At 33.8% G+C, this 22,559-nt stretch overlaps 2 protein-coding genes across 2 annotated transcripts; one reads left to right on the top strand and one right to left on the bottom strand.

Moving 5' to 3' along the window:
- Nucleotides 1-655: 655 nt before the first annotated feature.
- LOC100371469 (uncharacterized) lies at nucleotides 656-8,176 on the bottom strand. Its single transcript, XM_085501978.1, has 4 exons — nucleotides 8,090-8,176; nucleotides 3,708-5,522; nucleotides 3,126-3,251; nucleotides 656-2,795 (listed from the first exon to the last, which is right to left on the bottom strand). The coding sequence occupies exons 2-4, from the start codon at nucleotides 5,514-5,516 to the stop codon at nucleotides 2,592-2,594; spliced, it is 2,139 nt and encodes a 712-aa protein (XP_085358104.1). The 5' UTR covers nucleotides 5,517-5,522; nucleotides 8,090-8,176; the 3' UTR covers nucleotides 656-2,591.
- Nucleotides 8,114-18,735, top strand: LOC100371316 (thiamine transporter 2-like). The gene is made up of 5 exons (XM_002736855.4): nucleotides 8,114-8,251; nucleotides 9,773-10,947; nucleotides 11,514-11,706; nucleotides 12,207-12,348; nucleotides 18,025-18,735. The coding sequence occupies exons 2-5, from the start codon at nucleotides 9,828-9,830 to the stop codon at nucleotides 18,286-18,288; spliced, it is 1,719 nt and encodes a 572-aa protein (XP_002736901.1). The 5' UTR covers nucleotides 8,114-8,251; nucleotides 9,773-9,827; the 3' UTR covers nucleotides 18,289-18,735.
- The last annotated feature ends 3,824 nt before the right edge of the window (nucleotides 18,736-22,559 follow it).

The raw sequence follows: 22,559 nt of genomic DNA, 5'->3' as shown, positions 1-22,559 counted from the left end.
TCGACTTCTTCTTGAAAACTACAAGCCTGAATGCTTTGATACTTGGTGTATATGTACCTTGGGTAGACCTCTCTCAGATTTGTTCATTTCATGATCATATCTTCAATTCTCTAATTTTGGTGAATATTTTTGTCATTTTTGGTAAAAGGTGATATTTTCGACTTCTCGTTAAAAACCGCAAGTCCAATTACTTTGATATTACATATATAGGTATACTACATGTGGATCTCTCAGATTTGTTCATATTGTAATGATATCGTCAATTCTCTAATTTTGGTGAACTTTTTTGGTAAAAAGTGATATTTTCGACTTTTTGTTAAAAACCGCAAGTGCAATTGCTTTGATATTACATATATAGGTACTACATGTGGACCACTCTCAAATTTGTTCATTTTGTAATGATATCGTCAATTCTCTAATTTTGGTGAATATTTTTGTAATTTTTGGTAAAAAGTGATATTTTCTTCTTGTTAAAAACCACAATTATTTATGGTGAAAAATGATATTTTTGAATTCTTGTTGAAAACAGCAAGTCCCATTGCATTGATACTGTACATATTGTTCATTTTCCAATGATAACAGCGGAGCTATCTCAGCCGAGAGGCTGCTTGTTTTACCTCACAGAAGCACTTCTCCACTTAATCACTGACACGTATTTAATATTTGATGGTTTATTCCAGTGAGACTTAACATTTTACTTTTCAATGCAGGTTAACCATATAAAACAAGGTCATTTTGCATATACAATGTATTTCACCTGAAAAACGTTTACTTTAATGACAGAGAATCATGTAATACAAACTATGAAACACCAATGCAATAATTTTCAATTCAATCTCAAAAATTTAAACCCACAAAAACCAAAAAAGAAAATTATGGTACAAGACTGCCTGAGATAAGACTTCTCTTAATAATAATCACAAATTTAAATACACACCACTTTTCAACAAGTGGATTTGAAAAATAAATTTACATTTCAGTTCTCCACCCACTTAAACAACCCTAAAAAAAAAAAATGACAACAGGTAAATGACATGCGCTGTACACTGAACAACTTTTCATCAACACCCAAAATACCTCTATAATTACAATGGAGTCTCCAGTTTGAGGTAGCCATATAGTGGCACCAACTGAGCAAATCATTTTATTTCGCGCATTTTCTGCAACTAAAAGAAAAGTAATCAAATACCAAATTAGAAAGATGTTGATTGAACGATAATGGTTGTTCTTGCTAAGTGTTCAGTGTCTATGTTTTTTACAGATAAGGGGACACATATCTACAGATGAATTGAAATTATTCAAACCAGATATAAACTGGTTCACTCAAATTGTTATTGCATTAATTAATTAATTATGTTATAAAATAAATTGTTAATTTGATTAGCAAAGAATAGTTTGTTGAATCAAAACATTCAGACTCAAGTTTTGCTGGGAAACCAAATGTGTGTGACTTCTGAACATGACAAACATGCAAATATTTTACTACCAACATACAAACTGAAGTTTTCTACCAAGTAAGTTGATTTTACATTACTGGAGTCCAGGTTGAAAGTTTTCAAATTGTTCGTAAAACAAGATATAGAATAAACACCAGTGCACACATCAGTGATAGAGACCAGGAAACTCATCTTAATACTATTCGTTCATTAATTAGAAATAATATATGGTTCCATCAAGTTTCTCTATTTAAATAAGGAATCAGGAATTTATTTCTCATTTTTTTAGTAAACAACTGTAACAAAATTATTTAAATTCACATTTGTAAATATGTACAGAGATCTCTTGAAAAATAAACAAAATTATCACACTTTTAATATATTTGTGAGTTTGGCAAATATTAAACTGAATTCGATACAAAAGATGACAACATATCTTTTGTAATTAAATTAACTCAATTGTAACTCAATATAATCTAGCAGTATTTTTTTAACAATAGAAACATAGCCCTAGAAATACACAGTTGGGCTAATGGAACAGCAACAGTGTATCAATTCAAATGTAATTTAATTTTGCTGCTATGTTACCCTGTAACAAGAATTTATAAGATTAGGGTATAGAGGTGTGGGATATGCAATGAAGAACACGCATGTATTGGAGAAGTCATGTGAAATGCAATATGATCACAAAATTACAGAAGAAATCTACAGTTCTAGAAAACCTAATTAAAATTAAATTTTGTGGAAGAACTGATTAATGTCCATCTCAGACCATTTTAGGTAGTGTTGATGCTTATTCACATAATCTCCTTCTCATTTTAGTTTATGCAATCTAACATTTCCAAGCACCCAATGTTTGTTCTGTGACAACATTCAATCGACGTGCACAGAACAGGAACACCTTCAAATGTTCGCAAATTGTGAGAGTTTGCTTCATGTGGTACCTTCATCGCATATGACCCATACACCGGTTATGAAAGTTACATCCATGCCTGTACAACATTACTGTCAACCATGGTCGAGGTGCCTGGACCTCCATGTACATGTACAATATGGAAGCATACATTGTATCCATAAAATAAGCATTTGCATCCAAACATATTTTTTCATAATGGACACACAACTCAAATACAATATTTGACATTTAATTCGACTTCATCCTTGCATAGCAACAGCAGTGACCTCATTTTGACCCACTTCACTTTCATGGCCCATGACAGGTATTTCTACTAGGTGTGTCTCAACGCCTTCTTCTTGAGCTTCTACTATGTGTTCATGTGGTTGCTCTATCAGTTCAACTTGTCCATCTATGTATTTAACAGCCTGTAATTGGTTGCCATCTTCATCAACTAAATGCACCTGTCAAGAGGAAGATAAAATTAGCAACATCAAATACAGAGGAACATAGCTTGATATTTCACAATTTACGCGTGTCCAGACAATCCGCGATACATGTGGACTAATCTATTCCATTAACACAGCACCACCACTGGCAAGTCAATGTGAGCTACTTACAAGATTGTGCCTGATTGACTACTCAACCCGAACAGAGAGCAGCTTGTTTGATATATTAAATTTTGCCTTGTGTATATGCTAGTCACCTGCCATCATGTAAAATACACAAGCCTGAGCTTACACACTAAATTTGCACCAAATAAATGAATAGGGATGTGTCTAATATACAATTACCTGACTTCCATCTGTAGCATATTCAATGACAACTTCTCTGACTTCTCCATCACCAGCAGAGGTATTCTCTAACTGTGGTATTACTATTACTTGCTCTCCACCACTCACTTCACTTTCACCTACATCCTGCAAAACAATATACATGTATATTGCAATTCATATGTTAACATTGCTATTGGTAAACAAATATTAAATCTTGTTTAGGAAACCTTGTCCCCTCCTTGGGGTTCTGAAGTAGTAGGGATAGTATGATGTTTGACCTAGACATTTTACCATAGACAGTAACAAGTTGAATATAGATTTCACTGACAAAGTGTTTTGAAAGAGAGAGATACAATTAGAAAGACATTGCATAATATCCACTACTGGTATATACAGTGAAATAAAATAATGTTTTGAACATCATCATTGAATGAAGAATTCTACTGGATTTATAACTCTTACTCTCCAATCACCTGAACTGATTAGCTGATTGATCACCTCAATATTCAAATTCACCTGTGGCAAAAACTGATTCAGCGCAATCTTTTGATGCTTGGAAAATGTCAAGTCCCATTTTAGCCGAAAATTAATTCACTTTACCTTTTCATGTTCTGATGTTTCCACTGTATGCGTAATGACCTGATTTTGTAATTCAGCCTGTGCTTGGTAAGCAGCAATAGCATCTGAGATCTGTGACAAGGCATCTTGAGTTTCAGTTGTCTCCACCGAGGCTACATTCTGAAAATCACCAACGTGCACAGTCTGTAGGTTGGAAGCCACTCCTACAGGCATTGGGAACGGAAGGTGTTCTTTACAGTGCACTTTCAGATCTGCTTTGGAGCTAGTTACATACTTGCACTGTGTACATTTGTACACTCTTCCCATCTGATGTGCTTTAATGTGAGTGCGAAGTCGCTGTTTCCAAGACGTTGTGAAATCACAGTAATCGCATTTCATCTTGAGGTCAGAATGTTTGGCCTGGTGAGCCGTGAGATGTTGTTTGTTAGCAGTCGCATAATCACATTTCTCACACTTGTAGGGTTTCACACCAGTATGTTTAGCGATGTGTACATGCATCTGTGTCATGTTGATTGCAGAGTAATCGCAATGCCCACACTTGAAGGGTTTGAGAGGGGAGTGTGTTGCCATATGTCTTTTGAGACTGTTTTTGTATCCAGTAGTGTAGGTACATTGATCGCATGCATACACCTTGTCTGGTGGTGCTCTATTTTCTTCATGGGTCAGCAAGTGTCTGGTCAGACTATGTTTATGTGCTGTGGCATATTCACATAGATCACATTTGAAAGTCTTCTCTTTGGGTGGTTGGTCGTCCCGGTGCTTGGCTTCATGGTTTATAAGCTGCTGTCTATGTGCTGCACTGTAATCACAATGCGAACACTGGTAAGGTTTCACTACAGAATGTCGCAGCTTATGTGACCGTAAATTCTGTTTGGTATTGGTGGCAAAATCACATCCCTCAGCATCACACTGATATGGTCTCAGTCCTTTGTGTTTATCCATGTGTGCTTTCAGGCTTGCTTTATACTGGGTTGCATAATCACACTCTGAACACCTGAATGGCTTCTCACCACTATGAATTGCAAGATGCGTTCTCAAATCTTGCTTCCGAGCAGATGCATAGTTGCAAAAATCGCACCTGTGTGGACGGAGACCTTCATGTTTGCTTGCCACATGATGCAACATACTGTGTTTGTAGATACTGGAGAAATCACATTTTGAACATTTGTATGGTTTTTCTGGATCATGTTTCTGCATATGAGTTCTCAAGTCATGTTTATATGGTGAGTTATAGTCGCATTGATCACACTTGTGGAGCTCATTCTCTTCTATTTTCTGATGTCTCTTCATGTGTGTTTTCAGATTGTATTTATGTGGTGTTCCATACACACACTCAGTACACATGTACATCTCCTGCTCATCTGGTTCTCTATCTTGTCCTGGACTGTTTTTAGTAGTTGAGCGTGTATTCATTCGTCCAGGAGAACCCATTTTATTTTTACCATCCATACCATTGTTCTTCTCATTAGCAGCACTTCCATCCTTATCACTGCTGCCAACATCACTACCAAGTCCACCAGTAGAAGCGATGCTCTCACCTTGAAGTGTTGTAGTCTGTCCTGTTAAAGCATTTGAATGAGTGATGATGATAATAGTATCACCAGCATTATTCTGACCGATCTGCACACTCTGTGTTCCACTTGTGGTATCAGCTAAAGATGGAACATCTTGTGATTTTCCCTCATCAGGTTTCATCACAGTTTCATTGCTTGTTTCTGGGATATCAGATAAAGCATTACCACCACCACCAGTCTCTTCAACACATACTTTCTTGGCATTTGGTTCTTCCCCTGTATCAGGTGCACTTCTTTTTTCAGCTTCTGGCATCATTTAGATCTGGGGAGTAAGACGGTACATTGAAGTCATTTACACAAAATGCATCTCAAAATTTAACAAGATGGCATTGAACATGACAGGTCCCCCAGCATCTTTATTCTGATTAGTTTAAACGATTTGTGGAGGGAGGGGTGTACATGGTATTCATTGAAAGTGGGTATAGTTGGCTTAGAGTAATGTAATTCCAAATTGGGGAAAAAGTACATGTAAATGATCAGGGGTGTACATGCCAATAATGTTGAGCCATTGATCATCTTAGCCTAGAGTACTTGTTGCTAGAAGAGAAGAGTTAAAAACAGTCAGCCAATACTGTAACACTATTTTTGAGTTTTTAGACTATGGACACTGTTTGAATGTCTCACTACCATAGTGCTCCTGATATTACACCAGGTGGGCAGACAGACTGAAGTATGGATGGTGGTAACCACTAATATGAATTTAAGCGAGAGTGATGGATAAAGTATTTGCAAAATAGGAATACAACTCGCAACACAACAAATAGTTCAAAAATAGTTCATAAATGACCAATTATGTTAGGGAAATCATTCAATCCCTTTTTTCGTAATAATAATAAACTTTATTGATATCGTATCCTTTATAGAATCTTGAGTTAAATTACAATGAAGTAAGGATGAAAAAACAAAACAAAATAAAATAATAACAGAAAAAAAAAGATATGCCTTGATATTAATTTTGTGGTTTATTTGGATGAGAATGAAGGCTTTTTCATGTTATTTTGTAGCTTAATTCACCTAAAGTCAAGACTCTGCTCTGCAAACCCAATATTGATCTTAAACACTGTTGCAAACTACGTACAGGGTTCAATTATTTTCTAAGTTTTATTTTATCATACAGTTAATACAATAATGCATGCAAATTTTACCTACGAATTATTTCCTTTAAAACATAAGAAATATGCAACATCAAAACACCCTGCAACATGAAATCTGCTAAAATTAAACCCAGTGAATATATCCAATATCAGTTGAGCATCTCTCATTGGTAAATACATGTGACTACATGTGTATGTGCTTGTTAAATGAATATCAGTTTGATTCACAGTCAATTCGTCCCAATTCACATTGACGGATTAACGTATTGCAAAGTGTGATGCAATAAACGACTGGGATTCAGTATTCGGGATGCTGTTATACGCACAATGAATGTGTGACCATGATTGGATCTCAGACCATTTGCCCGTATTGGATTAGTTCGTATCGGACTAACCTGAATCGGAGGAATAAATCTGAATTCAATTTGTGGAACGAATTTGATTTGGGCTGAATCAACCGTCACATGATAGTCTGATGGATTACTTGAATGGGCATTGTATCAGGTGATCAAACCAGAATGAGGCTGAACCATACACCATCGACCTTGTTTTCGGAGTTGCGCAGTACAAGTTAACAGAAGTAAGACAGCTGAAGCATCAGACAACAGGAGCCGCAACTTTGTTCACTGCACGAGTGTGAAGAAACGAGACAGGACAATCAAATAAACAAGCACATGCATGACATTCTTGAAAAACTTCCAATGAAAAACTCTCACATGCAAATTTCACTACGTCATCAAAATGCATATATAATTAATAGAAAGACAGGACCCTCAGCCTTTACAGTCCTCGTTTGAAATGCCTTTGGCATTTCGCAAACACATATTAGAACATGAGAAAAACATTTAGACAAGAAGAACTGTCTACAGTTGCGCATGTAATACAAATTAATATGCCTGGATAAAATGCATGCACTCAACTCTAATATACACTTAAAAAAATAGGATTGATGCAAAAACTCTTGTATTATAACATTTTTTTAATGACAAAAATCACTTGATTTTCATTCAGATTCATCTTTTCTTGACCATTATCATGCATTAAACGACTTGCTGCAGTTAAGCATCGACAAGCTGAGCTGCCATATATCAAAATAGTAAACTGCAGCACGGACGAAAAATGATGACTGCAGCAATAGTGGTCTACATAGCAACTTAATAGGGCGTGTCGTGTTAAGCAAATTCATTTCATAAAATACTTTGAATGTAATCATTCTGTACTGAATCATGGGAGAATAACAAGAGAATTTAGCACACTTTGACAAAAATGGCAGACTTGTTCATCGATAGCTACCAATTCCATGTGTATTAGGTCGTGTTTTTTTTGTGCACACGAAGCCATGTGATGCTAGTGGCACGAAATGGCGAATATTGACGACACTGAAACGTCCATGATACATGACACGTACGATGCCGGACACTCAATCGTTTCGTCGACACATATTGACGAAATAAAACATGAGACAATAAAAAAACAAAAACACTACACATAATTCAGAGGGGACAGAAAGCAAACTCGGCATAATATTGCTGAATGGGGCAGTGACATTATAGCATAACGAAACACGCTCGTCGTCAATCATACAAAACCTGGGAGAGAAGTTTTTACGCACACACATACGAACAAACAAACGACAAGTTATTCCTTTTCTCCAACTAGAAAAGTGCCTACAACTGTAACCAGACATTCAGCATTCATTTGAGGGGTTATTTAGCACATATATCAAACAACCTACCTGACAATTTCAGTGAATATCACCAAAAAACGGTAAAGAATTAGCTCGTTGGCGGGCTTTGTGGAAAATAAGTACCCGGATGAAAACCAGAGAGAAAACGCTCATCAATACCAAGATGCACTGCGAAACAAAATGGCAGCCAGTGGAACATAAACAAAGTTTGTAAGGTTCATTTCTTCGTAAACGTTTCCTCGAACTATTAACATTTAGGGACTTAATATACCCTAGAATTCATATTTCCTACTCATACAATATGGAAATATGTATTTGCTTGGTCGTCAATCTTGGAAATGTAAATAGACATAAAAAATGCATGGAGGCGGTTGAGAACAAAAATGTTATGTATTGTTGAGAAAAAATGATGGCTGCATAAAGTAAGCAAATTTCAGTGTAATGTTAATAGAAAAAAATGTTTGGCATATGTGAATAGAATACTTGTCAAGAAAATATTCGACCCCTCCCCTTCATTAAATTGTGAACCCTTAATAATAGGCAAGAGACCTCCATATAATCTGGCTGGTTAATTTAGCTGCCATTCAAATTTATAAACAATATTTATAAAAATAAGGGAAATGTTTTGGTATTGGTAAAAAATTATCATATATCACCATGCACAGTTTATATTTTTATACAGAGCGCAAAACCCAGACTTTGCTTCTAAATGTACGCTCGTATTTATGAACACCGGCTTTCATTCAAATTAAAAAAAAATAATAGTGATTGGCTCAGGAGCTACACTCATGCCTTTTAGCAGCTTCCTGCCTTTTTAATTTTTACATTTTATTAAAACATTTAGAAACTCAAAATAGTGGTTGAATTTAATGTCACTGTTGTGTTCAAATTTGATATTTACAGTTAAACCACATTCATGGGCAATTCAAAATGAGTGTCCATAATATATATATTTACTTTGCCATAGTAGACTTTGCAATATCACTAATGATAGTACAGAAATCATACAAATTATTCATCTATTAAATAATGCAATTGGCTAAAAACATCAGTTGCAACACCGTCAAAAACTCTAGCCATTCAAGTAGACTGTTGAGTATACAAGTTTCACAGAATATCTAAAGTCACTACCATGGTGTACTTTCAGTCAATCTCATAGCCAATCACAGCATTTTTAATTGAATGATGTAAAAATTTTAAAAAAATTGTTTAAAGCCAGAGAAACACTTCAAAGTCAAAAAAACATGTATTCAATAAACTATTTATAAACCCAAATATTATAAAGTCAAACATATACATATTGTATGAGCATGTACAGTTACTTTGTAATTTCTGTCTGATGTATCCATTTGTTTTAATTTGAATGTGACTGATTTCAAATAAAAGCAGTTAGGTTTATCATTATTTATAAGTATATTTATAAGGATTAAAATTCAATAGTGATTGGCTAAAGAGTGTTTACGTCTATAGTGTCCCTCATGCCTTCATGTGTCATAGCAAATGCGACCACCCATATATTTGAAGTAAAGCACTTGCTGATTGGATAATATTGAATTTATTCGTTAATATTAACTATAACTAACAACCATTTCACAATACTATTTCTGGATTGGTCACTTTGAATTCTAAGATCCACTTTGATTTATAAAAATGTACATTTATTAAAAAAATTTTAATGACCACAGTTTTATGCCCTTCACTGTAGTGTACATTTTCTTTGTTCGCATTTAGGCATCTTTGAAAGTGGTATGTGCGTAAAGTAATCAACATATTTTATCAGAAGAAGATGGCTAATGAGTCGTGGGTGTTGGCAACAGTATTGTTATGTTTGTATGGTTTCTTTAAAGAAATGCGGCCTTCTGAACCATTTCTTACACCATACTTACGAAATTATAAGAATTTGACGGCTGAAGAAGTTGACAATGAAATATATCCCATTTGGACATATTCCTACCTTTTTGCTCTAGTGTTTGTATTTCTTTTGACGGATTTTCTGCGGTATAAACCAGTTATCATAGTGGAGGTTCTAACATATTTAGCTACATGGTCGTTACTCATCTGGGGAAATGGACTTCAGGCAATGCTTTTAATGCAGTTCTTTTATGGACTTGCCACAGCGACAGAGATTGCTTACTATTCTTATATATATGCGATAGTTTCACCTCAACAATATCGGAAAGTAACTAGCTATACACGAACTGCTATATTGACAGGAGATTTTACGGCTGGAGTGCTCGGGCAAATTCTTGTGTCTTCGCACATTACAACAACATATTTCCTTTTAAATGTGATCTCTTTCGTAAGTCTCTGTGTTGCTTTTGTGATTTCCATCTTTCTGCCCCCAACCAAGAAGAGTGTGTATTTTCACAGAGACTCTGTTTCTGGAATTGATTCTCATCATGTCTCACTTCCACCCCCACCACAATGTCAGAAGTCTGACGAAAACACTGCAGCAAAAGATGAATTTAAAGATGTGATGGCTAATGAGGATATTACTTCAACCGAGGGTGAACTATATATTCATCAAAATTCAGATACAAACTGTGTGCAAGATGATTATGGGAGTATTTGGGACTCAACACAATCTTCGCAAGAGGATCTTGTAATAAGAACAAACACATATGCTGATGATAACATTGAAAATCAATCTCCAAAGAGGAAAAGAAGAATAATTAAAGTTCAGTGCACATCCTGCAAGGGTAACTTCCAATCTCTGTTGACTGATTTTAAGTCATGTTATTCCTCAAGTCATTTGCTTAAATGGTCTCTATGGTGGGCATTTGCAACATGTGGTTACTTTCAAATTGGTAACTATGTACAGAATTTATGGGATTTAATTGAGCCATCCACAAGTGATGATTCTCGTATTTATAACGGTGCAGTTGATGCTGTTTCAACATTATCAGGTACTGGTATATACACAGTGTGGGAAAAAATGTTTGATGTGTACTAAAATATAAGGGTTTTGTGGAAGGGGAACTTGCTTATAAAGATTCTTCTCTAAAACTGCTAAACCATTTGACTTGGCGATACCTTGGGCAATGTACTGGTAGATGGAAATTTGCTTTATCTAAATCTGTCAAAATATTGTGTAATAGCCACAAATTTGCTATGATCATATTGTGTTTGTCCTGGTGTTAATGTGACCATCATTTTGATGCAAATGATTTTTATGAAATTGATACAATTTTCTATTGGCTAAATCTCTTCATAAATATTTTCGAAACAAATTAAGAGTTGACTTCAATTTATAAATATGCAAATAGCTTATTTTTTTTACTATATATCTGGTTCTTAAGATTGCCAGAACTGTTTTTGTGTATATGCTGTAATGAAAATTAAGGCACATATTTTACTATACCGGGGTATATATATATAGATATACAGGTTGTACAACTGTACTTGTTACATTAAACATCAATCAAACTAAATTTACCATTTATTTTAAATCTCAAGTGTGTTCAAATTATAGGTGCCTTTGCAACCTTCATTCTTGCCTTCATAAAGTTTAACTGGACAATTTTTGGTGAATTAACACTTGGAATTGTGTCTACGCTGGATGCTGTTATTTTGTGTGCTATGGGGTTTTCATCAAACATATGGTTATCCTATGCATTCTACATCTTATTCAGATCTTCGTACCAGCTGCTTATCACTATAGCAACGTGAGTGAACGTGCTTTATGTCATTTCAGCTCATTATTTGTCATATGTATGTCATAATTATTATGTGCAATGTGTATTAATGAACAGAAAATAGAAATAGAAAATATATGGCAAATGACAATTATTTATATAACAAAATTCAAAATGCAAGCTACTTAGGTGTGATGAGAGAATTAAAATTAGGTGTAATAAATTGCCGTTGTTGCTTTATGAGTCAAAGGTTTTAACCAATTGCTGCTTACTGCTTCATGGGCCAAATGTTCCAACCGTATTGCCACTTTGTTGCTTCATGGACCAAAATGACTAACAAAATGGTTTTTGCTTCACAAGCCTCACTAATGACACTCTGAAGTTGTTGAAATCCAAACCAATTGACCTTACACTAATGTCATTCTGTTGTTGAAGAGATCTAAACCAATCGACCTTACAGCCTCACTAAATATCATTATGTAGTTGAAAAAAATCCAAATCAAATATTATTATTATTATTGATTTCTCAGATTTCAGATTGCAAGTCATCTAACCACCGAGCGCTATGCCCTTGTATTTGGATGTAATTCATTTGTTGCCTTGGCTTTACAAAGTTTGTTGACTCTTATTGTTGTTGACAAACATGGATTAAATCTGCCTGCTGATGTGCAAGTAAGTTTGCCAGTAATTGAGACTGATGTTACCACTGTGACAATTCTCAATTTCTTGTTCATTATGGCCATCTTTTACTCCCGTGTGCACAGCACAAAATGGGAGTCTTTGCAGTTGGTGTGTCTGTACCTGTGTGTGCGTGTGTTTGTCTGTCTGTTTCACAGATATCTGAAGAACCAGTTATTAGATTTTGTTGAAACTTAGTACATAGTTTTGGGTTTATATACATGCATAATAATTATGTAACTTGCATGATAATTTACTTTTCAGCTTTCCATTTCGGAATTTTTAAGAATTAATCGTCACATTATTTTTTTTTTTTTTTTTTTTTTTTTTTATTTAAACAATATTTTTATTTTGTTTCAATAATGGACATACAACACAAAATATTACATCACATAATGGAAAAATAAAGAAAAAAAAAACTAAGAAAAAAAAAAAAAAAAAAAATAATGTGACGATTAATTCTTAAAAATTCTGGTATAACATCTAAATTTACCCATTATCTAACCAATTAGTTAATGGTTCCCATTTCTGATAATGGATAAGCTCTTTGTTTTTGTTTATTGCGATTTGTAGTTCAATATTTCTATTTTCCCTGATCCAACTTTTATATGCGTATTTTGTTGGATGAACCTTTTGAACCCTACATGTATATACATATTTTTTAAATAATAAAATAAAATGATTTAACAGTATATTTTCCGGTTCACATAGACCTATAATAATATTTTTGACATTACAAACCAAATTGGCAATAAGTTTGCAATCACTTTGCAACAGTCTCCACAGTCTCTTTACAACAATACAGTTAACAAATAGGTGTTCTAATGTTTCTTCTTCTTTTTCACAAAAAGAACAGTGGGGGGAATTGATTATTTTCCATTTATACAGTTTTACGTTAGTTGTTAAAACTCTGTGTAGAATTTTGTATTGGAATGCTCTAAGATCTGTGGAGATTGTTGTCTTGAAAGGTAGTTTGAAAATTACATTTTGTTTCATCCCATACAAATGTTGGAAGTCTATGGCAATATTTGGCTCTTCAATAATGTTTTCACACAAAGACTTGTACACCTTTTTGCTCGTCAGTGTATTAATTGCAACATACTTAGAATTCCATTTGACTTTGTTTTGAAAATCACACCACTCATGGGTATTAGCATGAATGTTCTCTCTCCATTCATCTGGTATTGCAGAGATTAGGTCTTGTATAGTATGGTATTCTGTCAAAGTGATACCTTTTACCTTCCAATATTGCCAGTCATGAAAGTTTCCATAGAAATTGATTAGGTCTATTATTCTTAATACTTTTTTCCTTGCCAAACTTTTCAGATAGACTGTACGAAAGCCAATTTTTAAAAATCTATTGTTCCATAATATTTGTTTATCAATTTCAGATGTTGTTTTTGAAGTGTATAATGTCAGAGATGACCATTCCCGGATGATATCATAATAAAAGGGTGGGATTTGATTTTCAAATTCTGATTCATCATAGTTGCAAAAAAACACAAGGTCCCCAAACTTTTTCAATAGTCCCTTCAATATATCCTTCCATCCGGCTTGGCTATCAGAAACAAACCGTTTCACCCACATAATCTGTTGTGCTTTAAAAAAGGAGTCCACCTCAATCATATTCAATCCACCTCTTTCAATATCTGAAATAAGGATGTTTCTTTTAATTTTATCCTTTCCATTCCAAATAAAATTGTAAATAATACTATTGATTTTTTTTATAATAGATTTTGGCACAGAAATCATTGATGCTAAATATATGAATTGGGAAAGGCCAAAGGTTTTAAGGATCTGTATTTTACCAATTATTGAGAGTTTTCTTCTAGACTATAATGAGCATACTGACTTCAGACTGTTAATTTTCTTTGAAAAATTTTCTTCAATAGACATGTCAGATGCATATGTGAAAAAAACTCCCAAAATTGTTATTCCATTTGACCATTTAATATTTATTTTCTCTTTTGGTCTGTGACCATACCCCAACAAAAGAGCCTCAGTTTTATCCTTATTTAGATTTAATCCTGAACATTTTCCAAATTTGTAAACTGTATTGAAGAGCGGTATCATTGAGGTGGGCTTAATTGTACAGGTTATGTCGTCTGCATACATTACTAACTTAATAAATTTTTTAAAGGTACCAATACCATTTATAGTTGAATTATTTCGAATACTGATTGCAAGTAATTCCACTACTGTTATAAACAGATAAGGGGATAAGGGGTCTCCCTGCCGCACACCTTTTGCAATGGGAAAGTAACCAGTTGACTTTCCATGATTTATCACGCAGGAAGAGATGCTACTGTAAAATGTTTTTACCCAATTTATAAAGGAATTACCAAAATTAAATACCTCCAATGTTTTTATCAGAAAATTGTGATCAACAGAATCAAAAGCTTTTTTGAAATCCAATGATATTAACACGCCATGTGTATTTTGATGTCTAGTTAGCCACATTACATCAAAAACTGTGCGAATTGCATCACCTATAAATCTGTCCTTCACAAACGCACATTGGTCTGGGTGAATGATAGTTGGCAGGATGGCATAAATGCGTTTTGCAATTGCTTTAGAGGCTATCTTGACATCTGTATTAATGAGGGAGATTGGTCTATAGTTTTCAAGGAATGTTTTATCTTTGCCTTTTTTAGCAATCAGGATTATGACCCCTTGTCTTTGCGACTCTGTTAACTGTCCCTTTCTATGAGAGTAATTTAAGCTATTGAGTAAATGTGAACTAATAATGTTCCAAAATGTTAGATAAAATTCAGCTGACAAGCCATCATTACCAGGTGTTTTATCTTTTGGTAATAAAGTTAAGGCTCTAAAACATTCATTCAAAGTTAGTGCTCCCTCACAAGACTGCTTTGCTTCCTCACCTAGGCAAGGGATGTTAGTACTGTATAAAAATTGTTGAGCGCCCAGTTCTGATTCTGTTAAATGATTTTTCGCATACAAATTTGAGTAGAACTCTTTAATATAGGACATGATGTGATCAGTATTTGTTTCCTCAGTATTGTTAATTTGTAAGCGTTTCACAGTTGTTTTAGTTTTGTTTGATCTCTCCAGATGCAGAAAAAAATTATTACTTTTTTCTCCCAGCTCGTAATGATTACATCTAGATCGTATAATGGAACCCTGTACTTTATCATTCCAGATTTTTTCTATTTTCAATTTTGTCTCATGATATTGTTCTGTTTTAATTTCATTATCAAGATTATTTTCCAAGTCCTCAATCAATGATTCCAGTTCATGAAGTTTTTTGTTTTTTTCTTGAGCTTTTGATTTTGAATAGGTCATTGTAAAACGTCTTATTTTATACTTTAGATATTCCCAGGAAATCATTGGGTCTTTGCCTGAAAGCTCAGACTCCCACTGCTTGATTTGATTTGATAGCTTTAGGAAATAATTTCTATCTTTACACAAAGAATTATTAAATTTCCAGTAGGACCGACCATGTCTGCCCCATGATTCACTTTGAATACAGAGAGTAATAGCTGAGTGATCTGAGCAGATGGATGGTTTGATTTCTACTGACTTCACAAGATCTTGTAGGGTATCAGAAATGAACCAATAATCAAGACGACATTGTATGACAGGAGATTTTTGTCTCCATGTGAAGCGTTTGCTGTTTGGATTTTTTATCCGCCAAATGTCCACCAGATCAAAATTAGACAGTTTATCATTCACTTTATCTATTAATCGTTTTTTGTATTTTAGATTCCCTCCTTGTTTATCCAGTGTAGGGTTAAGGCATACATTAAAATCTCCTCCCAAAATTAATTGCTTACCCTCACCTAACATGTTATTAAAACTAGAGCCCCACAAATCATAAAACAGAAGTTGTTCACTGGAGATACTGGGTGCGTAGATGCTTCCCAATACCATTCGTAAATTTTGGATGGTAACATCCAGATACACAAATCTCCCTTCATCACCATTGATGTTATCATGAATTGTAATATTGGCTAATTGTCTAAATAAAATACATACACCCCTACTGTGATTAGTACCATGTGAGAAAAATATTTTGCCATTCCATTGTTTTGTCCACTGCTCTTCAACCTCTTGAGAACTGTAAGTCTCTTGCAGCAAAATAATGTCGCATTTTTTGCGTTTCAACCATGCAAATAATTTGGTTCTCTTTATATTGTTTCTAATACCCCTCACATTAAGTGAGAGTAATTTAATTGGGAGATCATTCATGGCAAACTATATCGTCACATTATAATGATAATAATGAAACTTGCCCTGGAACAATACACAGACCTAATTAGTTTTGGGTTGAAATCTATGCATTATAATTGCTTAATTTGCATAATATTTATCCAATTTTCTACCTATATCTCAAAAAACAATTATTGCATTTCAATAAGACTCAGTATACAAGTCCCTGAGAACAATCCTAAAGACCAGATTAGTTTTGAATTAAAATTTGAGCATACTACTGTAAAATCTGTATTAGAAGCCGCATCCCCAATAGAAGCCACACCCATTCTTTTTGAACAGTCGAGACCCAAAAATTCACCAGGTCGCATATGTGTAGATGCTCTAATAGAAGCCGCATCTCCTCTGTTGCATTGTACCATTTTAATAGAAGCCGCGACTTTTAATACAGATTTTACAGTAATTGCCTAATCATCACATTTCATTGACATTTTGTTCGTAGCTGCTCTGAGGTAATCCACTTCCACGATTAGTTTAATGTTGAAAAACATTCATAATTATTATGTAATTATTATTAGATTTCAATTACACTTGTGCTCTGGAATTAATTAGACTGAAAACCACAGATGCAAAAATCAAATTTTCTGTAAGTATAATATACTTAAGTAATGTGGATTACATTGTTTTCACGTTGTACATCTCAAATTGCAGACAAATACTAGTTACCAAACTTCTTGTATGAATGGCTAATCTTAAATTTTCAATTAATTTTAATATGTTTCCAATACTCTCAGCACACAGGAGTTCTCTCTAAGCTTTATTTGATTGTTTTCGATCTATCTATCTGTCACTGTGTATCCATGTTGTACTAGTACCTTATTCTACTGATATCTCAATAGCCACTGGATGGCTTGGGTTAAACTTGGTACACATCTTCTTTGTCATGAACACCATGCAGGCTGAATTCGATTATGCTTCAAATATGTGCATATTAATTTTCATAATATCCTGTTCTTTGTGTTTCTTAGTAGCACAAATGCAATGAAACTTGATACATGCTTGCTGTTTGTGCAAATTACTATCACATAATAGTCTTTAATTAATCTGTACAAATTGGTTTATTTGCTTTTCAATTACTGTGTGTGCAAATGAATAATAAACATCTGTAACCTCTAATAAATATGACAACTGTTTTGATTTGTTTCAATGAGAAATTTCATATTTTAGAGATTACAATATATTACTATTTCACAGCTGTAATTGTTACTGTAGAGAGTTGGTTTTATTGAATAAAAATTCAAGTAAAATGTTATCTAATGTTGTTAATACCAACTACTATATTGTCTAGACAAATATCTCAATAACCAAATCAGTTCTTAGCAGCAACTAATAAACAAAACTTTTTTCTAATTTAGTATTCCTAGCACCCACATGTGAAATCTTATGAATCATTTATATTTGTTAAGATTGCCAAACTAGGTAATAATTTCTCCATTACAGTTTTGTATTTATGGAGGATACTACTTTGTCATTGGGACAATATTCATGGCTAAAGCAGTCTATACATTGAGCAAATCAGGTTGGATTATCAGTTGCCAGCAGCGATGGGTTACTTATAAGGATGAAGATGCAGACAGTGTTGAAGAGAAGTATCTACAAGAGGAAATGGAGAAAAATCACACAATTCAGTCTGATATTGAGGAAGAAGCAAGTCTAGTGGAGAGGAGGGTATGCGTAAATGATGATAATGAATGTGTACATTAAACATATAGTTGTATGGTGTAGATGTACTATCAACAGCTAATTTATATTACTCCCCAAATTTTCTACATTCTGATCCTTATAAGTATCCATAATTGTTTCTCAGAGATGAACTTGCCGATTTCATTCAAACTTTGTAACAGGATCATGTATGTTGGGTTATAAGTGCATATATAAGTCATATTTTTAAAGATTAAAACAAAAATTTCCGACTGGTGGCCATTTTGTTTTTATTCATGTTCATGCCAATTTTAATATATTGCATGATTCAGTTTCAATTTTGCACACAAGTACTATACATATATATATATTATACCGGTATATGGTGAGTTATATTATTTTCTGATTCAATCAAATTTGTTGAATTTTGAATGCAGTCTGTATAAAATGTTTGTAGAACCATTTTCTGAGATGAGCAGGTTGATTTTAATTAAACTTACATATCATTAATCATAGTCATTCATATTTTATTACTGGTTCTCGTCATATTTGTTAGCTCCGCTGTCGACGAAGCTGACACAGCGGAGCTGTTCATATTACTGATTGTCCGTCGCAGTCGTCGTCAACTTTACAATTTCAACTTCTTCTTTGAAACCGCAAGTCAGAATGTTTTAAAGTTTGATATGCAAGTACCTTGGATGATTGTCTCTCAGATTTGTTCATTTCATGTCAAAATCTCAAATTTTGTTTTTTTGCTGAATATTTTTGTGATTTTTAGTCAAAATTGATATTTTTGACTTCTTTTTTGAAACCGTAATTCTGAATGCTTTCTAATTTGGTATATAGACATCTTGAGTGGATCTCTCTCGGATTTGTTCTTTTTGTGATGATATCTTTAATTCTCTAATTTTGGTGAATATTTTTTGTAATTTTTGGTAAAAAGTGATATTTTCGACTTCTTGTTAAAAACAGCTCCAAACAAGTCCAATTGCTTTGATATTACATATATGGGTACTACATGTGGACCTCTTTCAGATTTGTTCATTTCGAGATGATATCTTCAATTATCTAACTCTGATGAATATTTTTGTCATTTTTGGTGAAAAGTTATATTTTCGAATTCTTGTTGAAAACAGCAAGTTTGATTGCTTTGATACTATACAAATTGTTCATTTTCTAATGATATCTTCAGTTCTTTAATTGAAATGTGCATTGCTAACAGTGGAGCTATCTCAGCTGATAGGCTGCTTGTTAAGGATTCAAACAAAACTGGTCTACTTGTGGCCTTTTGTTTTGTTTTTGCCTTGGGGGCTATGCAATGTCAATGCTTGTCTAATGTGCAGTTGTGCCAGCCAGCTGCACAATTTCAACATATAGTAAAACAAATGCCACAATATCCGTGTACATAACAGATCTAAGTAAATGTAATATTAAAGCATGTGCAAATAAAATAATACATGTGTTTCAGCGGTTTTGATATGCTGGTTTCCATCTTGCACAACTGCCAGTTCAGTAGTTATAGTTTCTATGGTAACATTCAGTGAACTCTCCCAAGCTACTTAAAGATGTTTTAGTAACACACTTAGTTATGTCATAGACCCTTTGTTGAGGGTCTATGGTTATGTCTATTCCCTTGCATATCATTGACACAACAGAAAATATGCATCAACATACCAGTATATAAGACCCAGCGCTAAGTTGCAGGTTTTACGAGGCTCATCAGTAAGTCACAACCCCCTATAAGTCACGGTTTTTACTTGGATCCCGACACTTACAGTGAGGGGTTACTGTATCTTCAAAAAGTATCTTGCTGTAGAATTTGTAATTTGCTAAGATAGAATTCACATTTTATGAACAAAATAAATGTGAAAACTAAGGAAATCAGGGGTCACAGTATTTTAGTATGTGCCTTCAGAGGTCACCCAGATCCAACTGATTTATGAGATTCCATTGTGACTCAAGATTCCTGCAAAATCAGTCTCTGTTAGAGAGTACACTAGTAACATCATTTATTGGCTTACCTCTGGTAATTCAAAATCATAATTTCCACAATATTTCACACTGGTGAGCTTATTTTAAGTGATATCTTTTGTGCGTTTACCAGTATTTTTGTTTGTCATGAGTATACCAAAAAGAAATGTTGCCTGTACATAAAAATAACTATAAAGAAAATAATAATAGTGAAATAAAGAAAATCTAAAAAATAAACTATTAAAAAGCCCAACAAGGGTCTAATTTTAATTGGATGGAAGCTTGACCTGTTAATGTGCTTCTTGTCACACAATGAACGTCCTAGTGAACAATAGAAGACATGAAAATAATGCATAGGTAGCAGCTCAACCATTGTGTAGGTATTGTACTGGTAGTACCAGTGCTATTCTTGTGTCTCGGATTTAGTTTCTATTATTGTACATCATTGTGAAAGCTTGCAGACTCATTAGATAAACACCAATGTAGTTTTCAGAATATTGACCCACTTTTAACTGACAAATTTATTCAAACTGATAAATCTGGGCCATAATCCCCAGGATGGGGGTGGCACTCACATTAATTTATAGATGTGCCCCCAAATTGGTTACTTTTTTCCAAAAATGCCTTAGAATTAGAAAAAAATTAGATTATGAAAAACTATTTTTACCTTGCCCGTAACATTAAAGATGGAAGGGAAAGATATATTAAGGGAAAGATTTTTGCCCGGCGTTGTCGTCGTCATTGTCGATGTCGTTAATAATTATTGTGTGCACAATAACTTTATTAATTCTATTCCAAACTTAAGTCAACTTATTTATTCATCAGTATAAAGTCTTCCCTGAGTTTGAACAACAGATGTCCTGTATGAAAATATGCAAAAATTGAGAAAATCGGGTAAATTTTTTTGACTGTTTCTACTTGACTGATCACTGGTGATGCGCATCAAAGAGGTCACTGATCTCAGTGGAAATATGCATTGCTGTCTGTGTTCAATGAAGCAAATCATTTATCTTGTAATAATATCCTTGGTAATGTATCTCCCATGGGAATACTATACTGGGTTTCAAAACCAACTCATGCAGAGATTTTGCACAGTCTGATACACATTAATTTGCAAACCTACCAAAAAAATCTTTACAGAAAACAAGATGTCAGAAAATCAATATAAGCACTCCTATGAACTGGGTGTCAAACTTAGATCAAGATCTGAAGCTAATAGAAAATCTGTTTAGTTCAAAGTTATCAAATCAAAAACAATACATAAAAAATACATAAAAAGCAAAACATTGCATCCACATTTTGAAAAGAAAATTGTACTAAAATATATGTATTCTGTATTTGACAAACAGTTCATTCGACAAATGAGAATTCAGCTATTAGAACAGAATGATAGAGCTTTTATAATACTAATTTGAAAACGCACATCGAAAAAAAAGATTGCAGTGTTTGAAGATGTAGATTCTCAGGAGGCAACAGTACTGTTGACTTCTCTCTCCACTGGACACCAACTAACTATTTAAGTTGATTTGCATACAAAGCAGAGCTTGCAACTTGATAGCTGTTCATAGAGGGTGTTTTTTTTTTTTACTTTTCATATAATACAGTAGTCACACAATGAATATTATAAGGCAGTTTATATTTGTCTCAGTGAATCATTAATTTTTGACATACACCTGTACAAAATACTTGGACAGAAGCCAGCTAAGATTTTCTGTTATCTTGCATGTTTTATGAATCTATTCACGTCAAAATGCAGCACTTTTTCTGCGATAAGGCATTTGTTTTTATACTAAAATATCTGAATTATGTCCCTTAAAATAATTAAACAAATTAGGCACCAAGATATTTACATCTATCAAGGATATTTGGTAGACTGTTGGTTCAACCCCAAAACTTGTTTGTATTCAAAATTAATTATGACAATGCATATTTATATTGAAACAAACTATGATAAAGGGAATTATATTATATAACAAAGGGCAAGGTCACCAGAGTTTCTTAAAATGTGGTCAATGTTGTGAGATCGGTTGGAAGACCATCATCAAATGTATACGAACTGTTGTCACATCTACCCATAATGCAAGGCTCCAAGCGGGGCAGTTTTAAAGAAAAATAACTCCTAACCATTTGTAGAATTTAGGGCCAATCAACTTCTCATAAAAAATGCAATCTACACATCAGGGCATGAAGTACCAGAACTATTGACATTAGTCATCGAAAACATTCTACGTACATTAGACATGGGACCTAGTGGCAAGTCATTTTATTTTACAGGTCAGATTCAAAATGGACGATTATTGGCCATTTTGTTTTAATAAGAGCTGTGCTGAAGTCATATCTCATACATGCCTGGACTGATCACA

Source organism: Saccoglossus kowalevskii, chromosome 1 (assembly GCF_978046115.1).
Source record: "Saccoglossus kowalevskii chromosome 1, keSacKowa6.1, whole genome shotgun sequence".
Taxonomy (NCBI): domain Eukaryota; kingdom Metazoa; phylum Hemichordata; class Enteropneusta; family Harrimaniidae; genus Saccoglossus; species Saccoglossus kowalevskii.
This window is presented reverse-complemented; position numbering and strand designations above follow the sequence as displayed.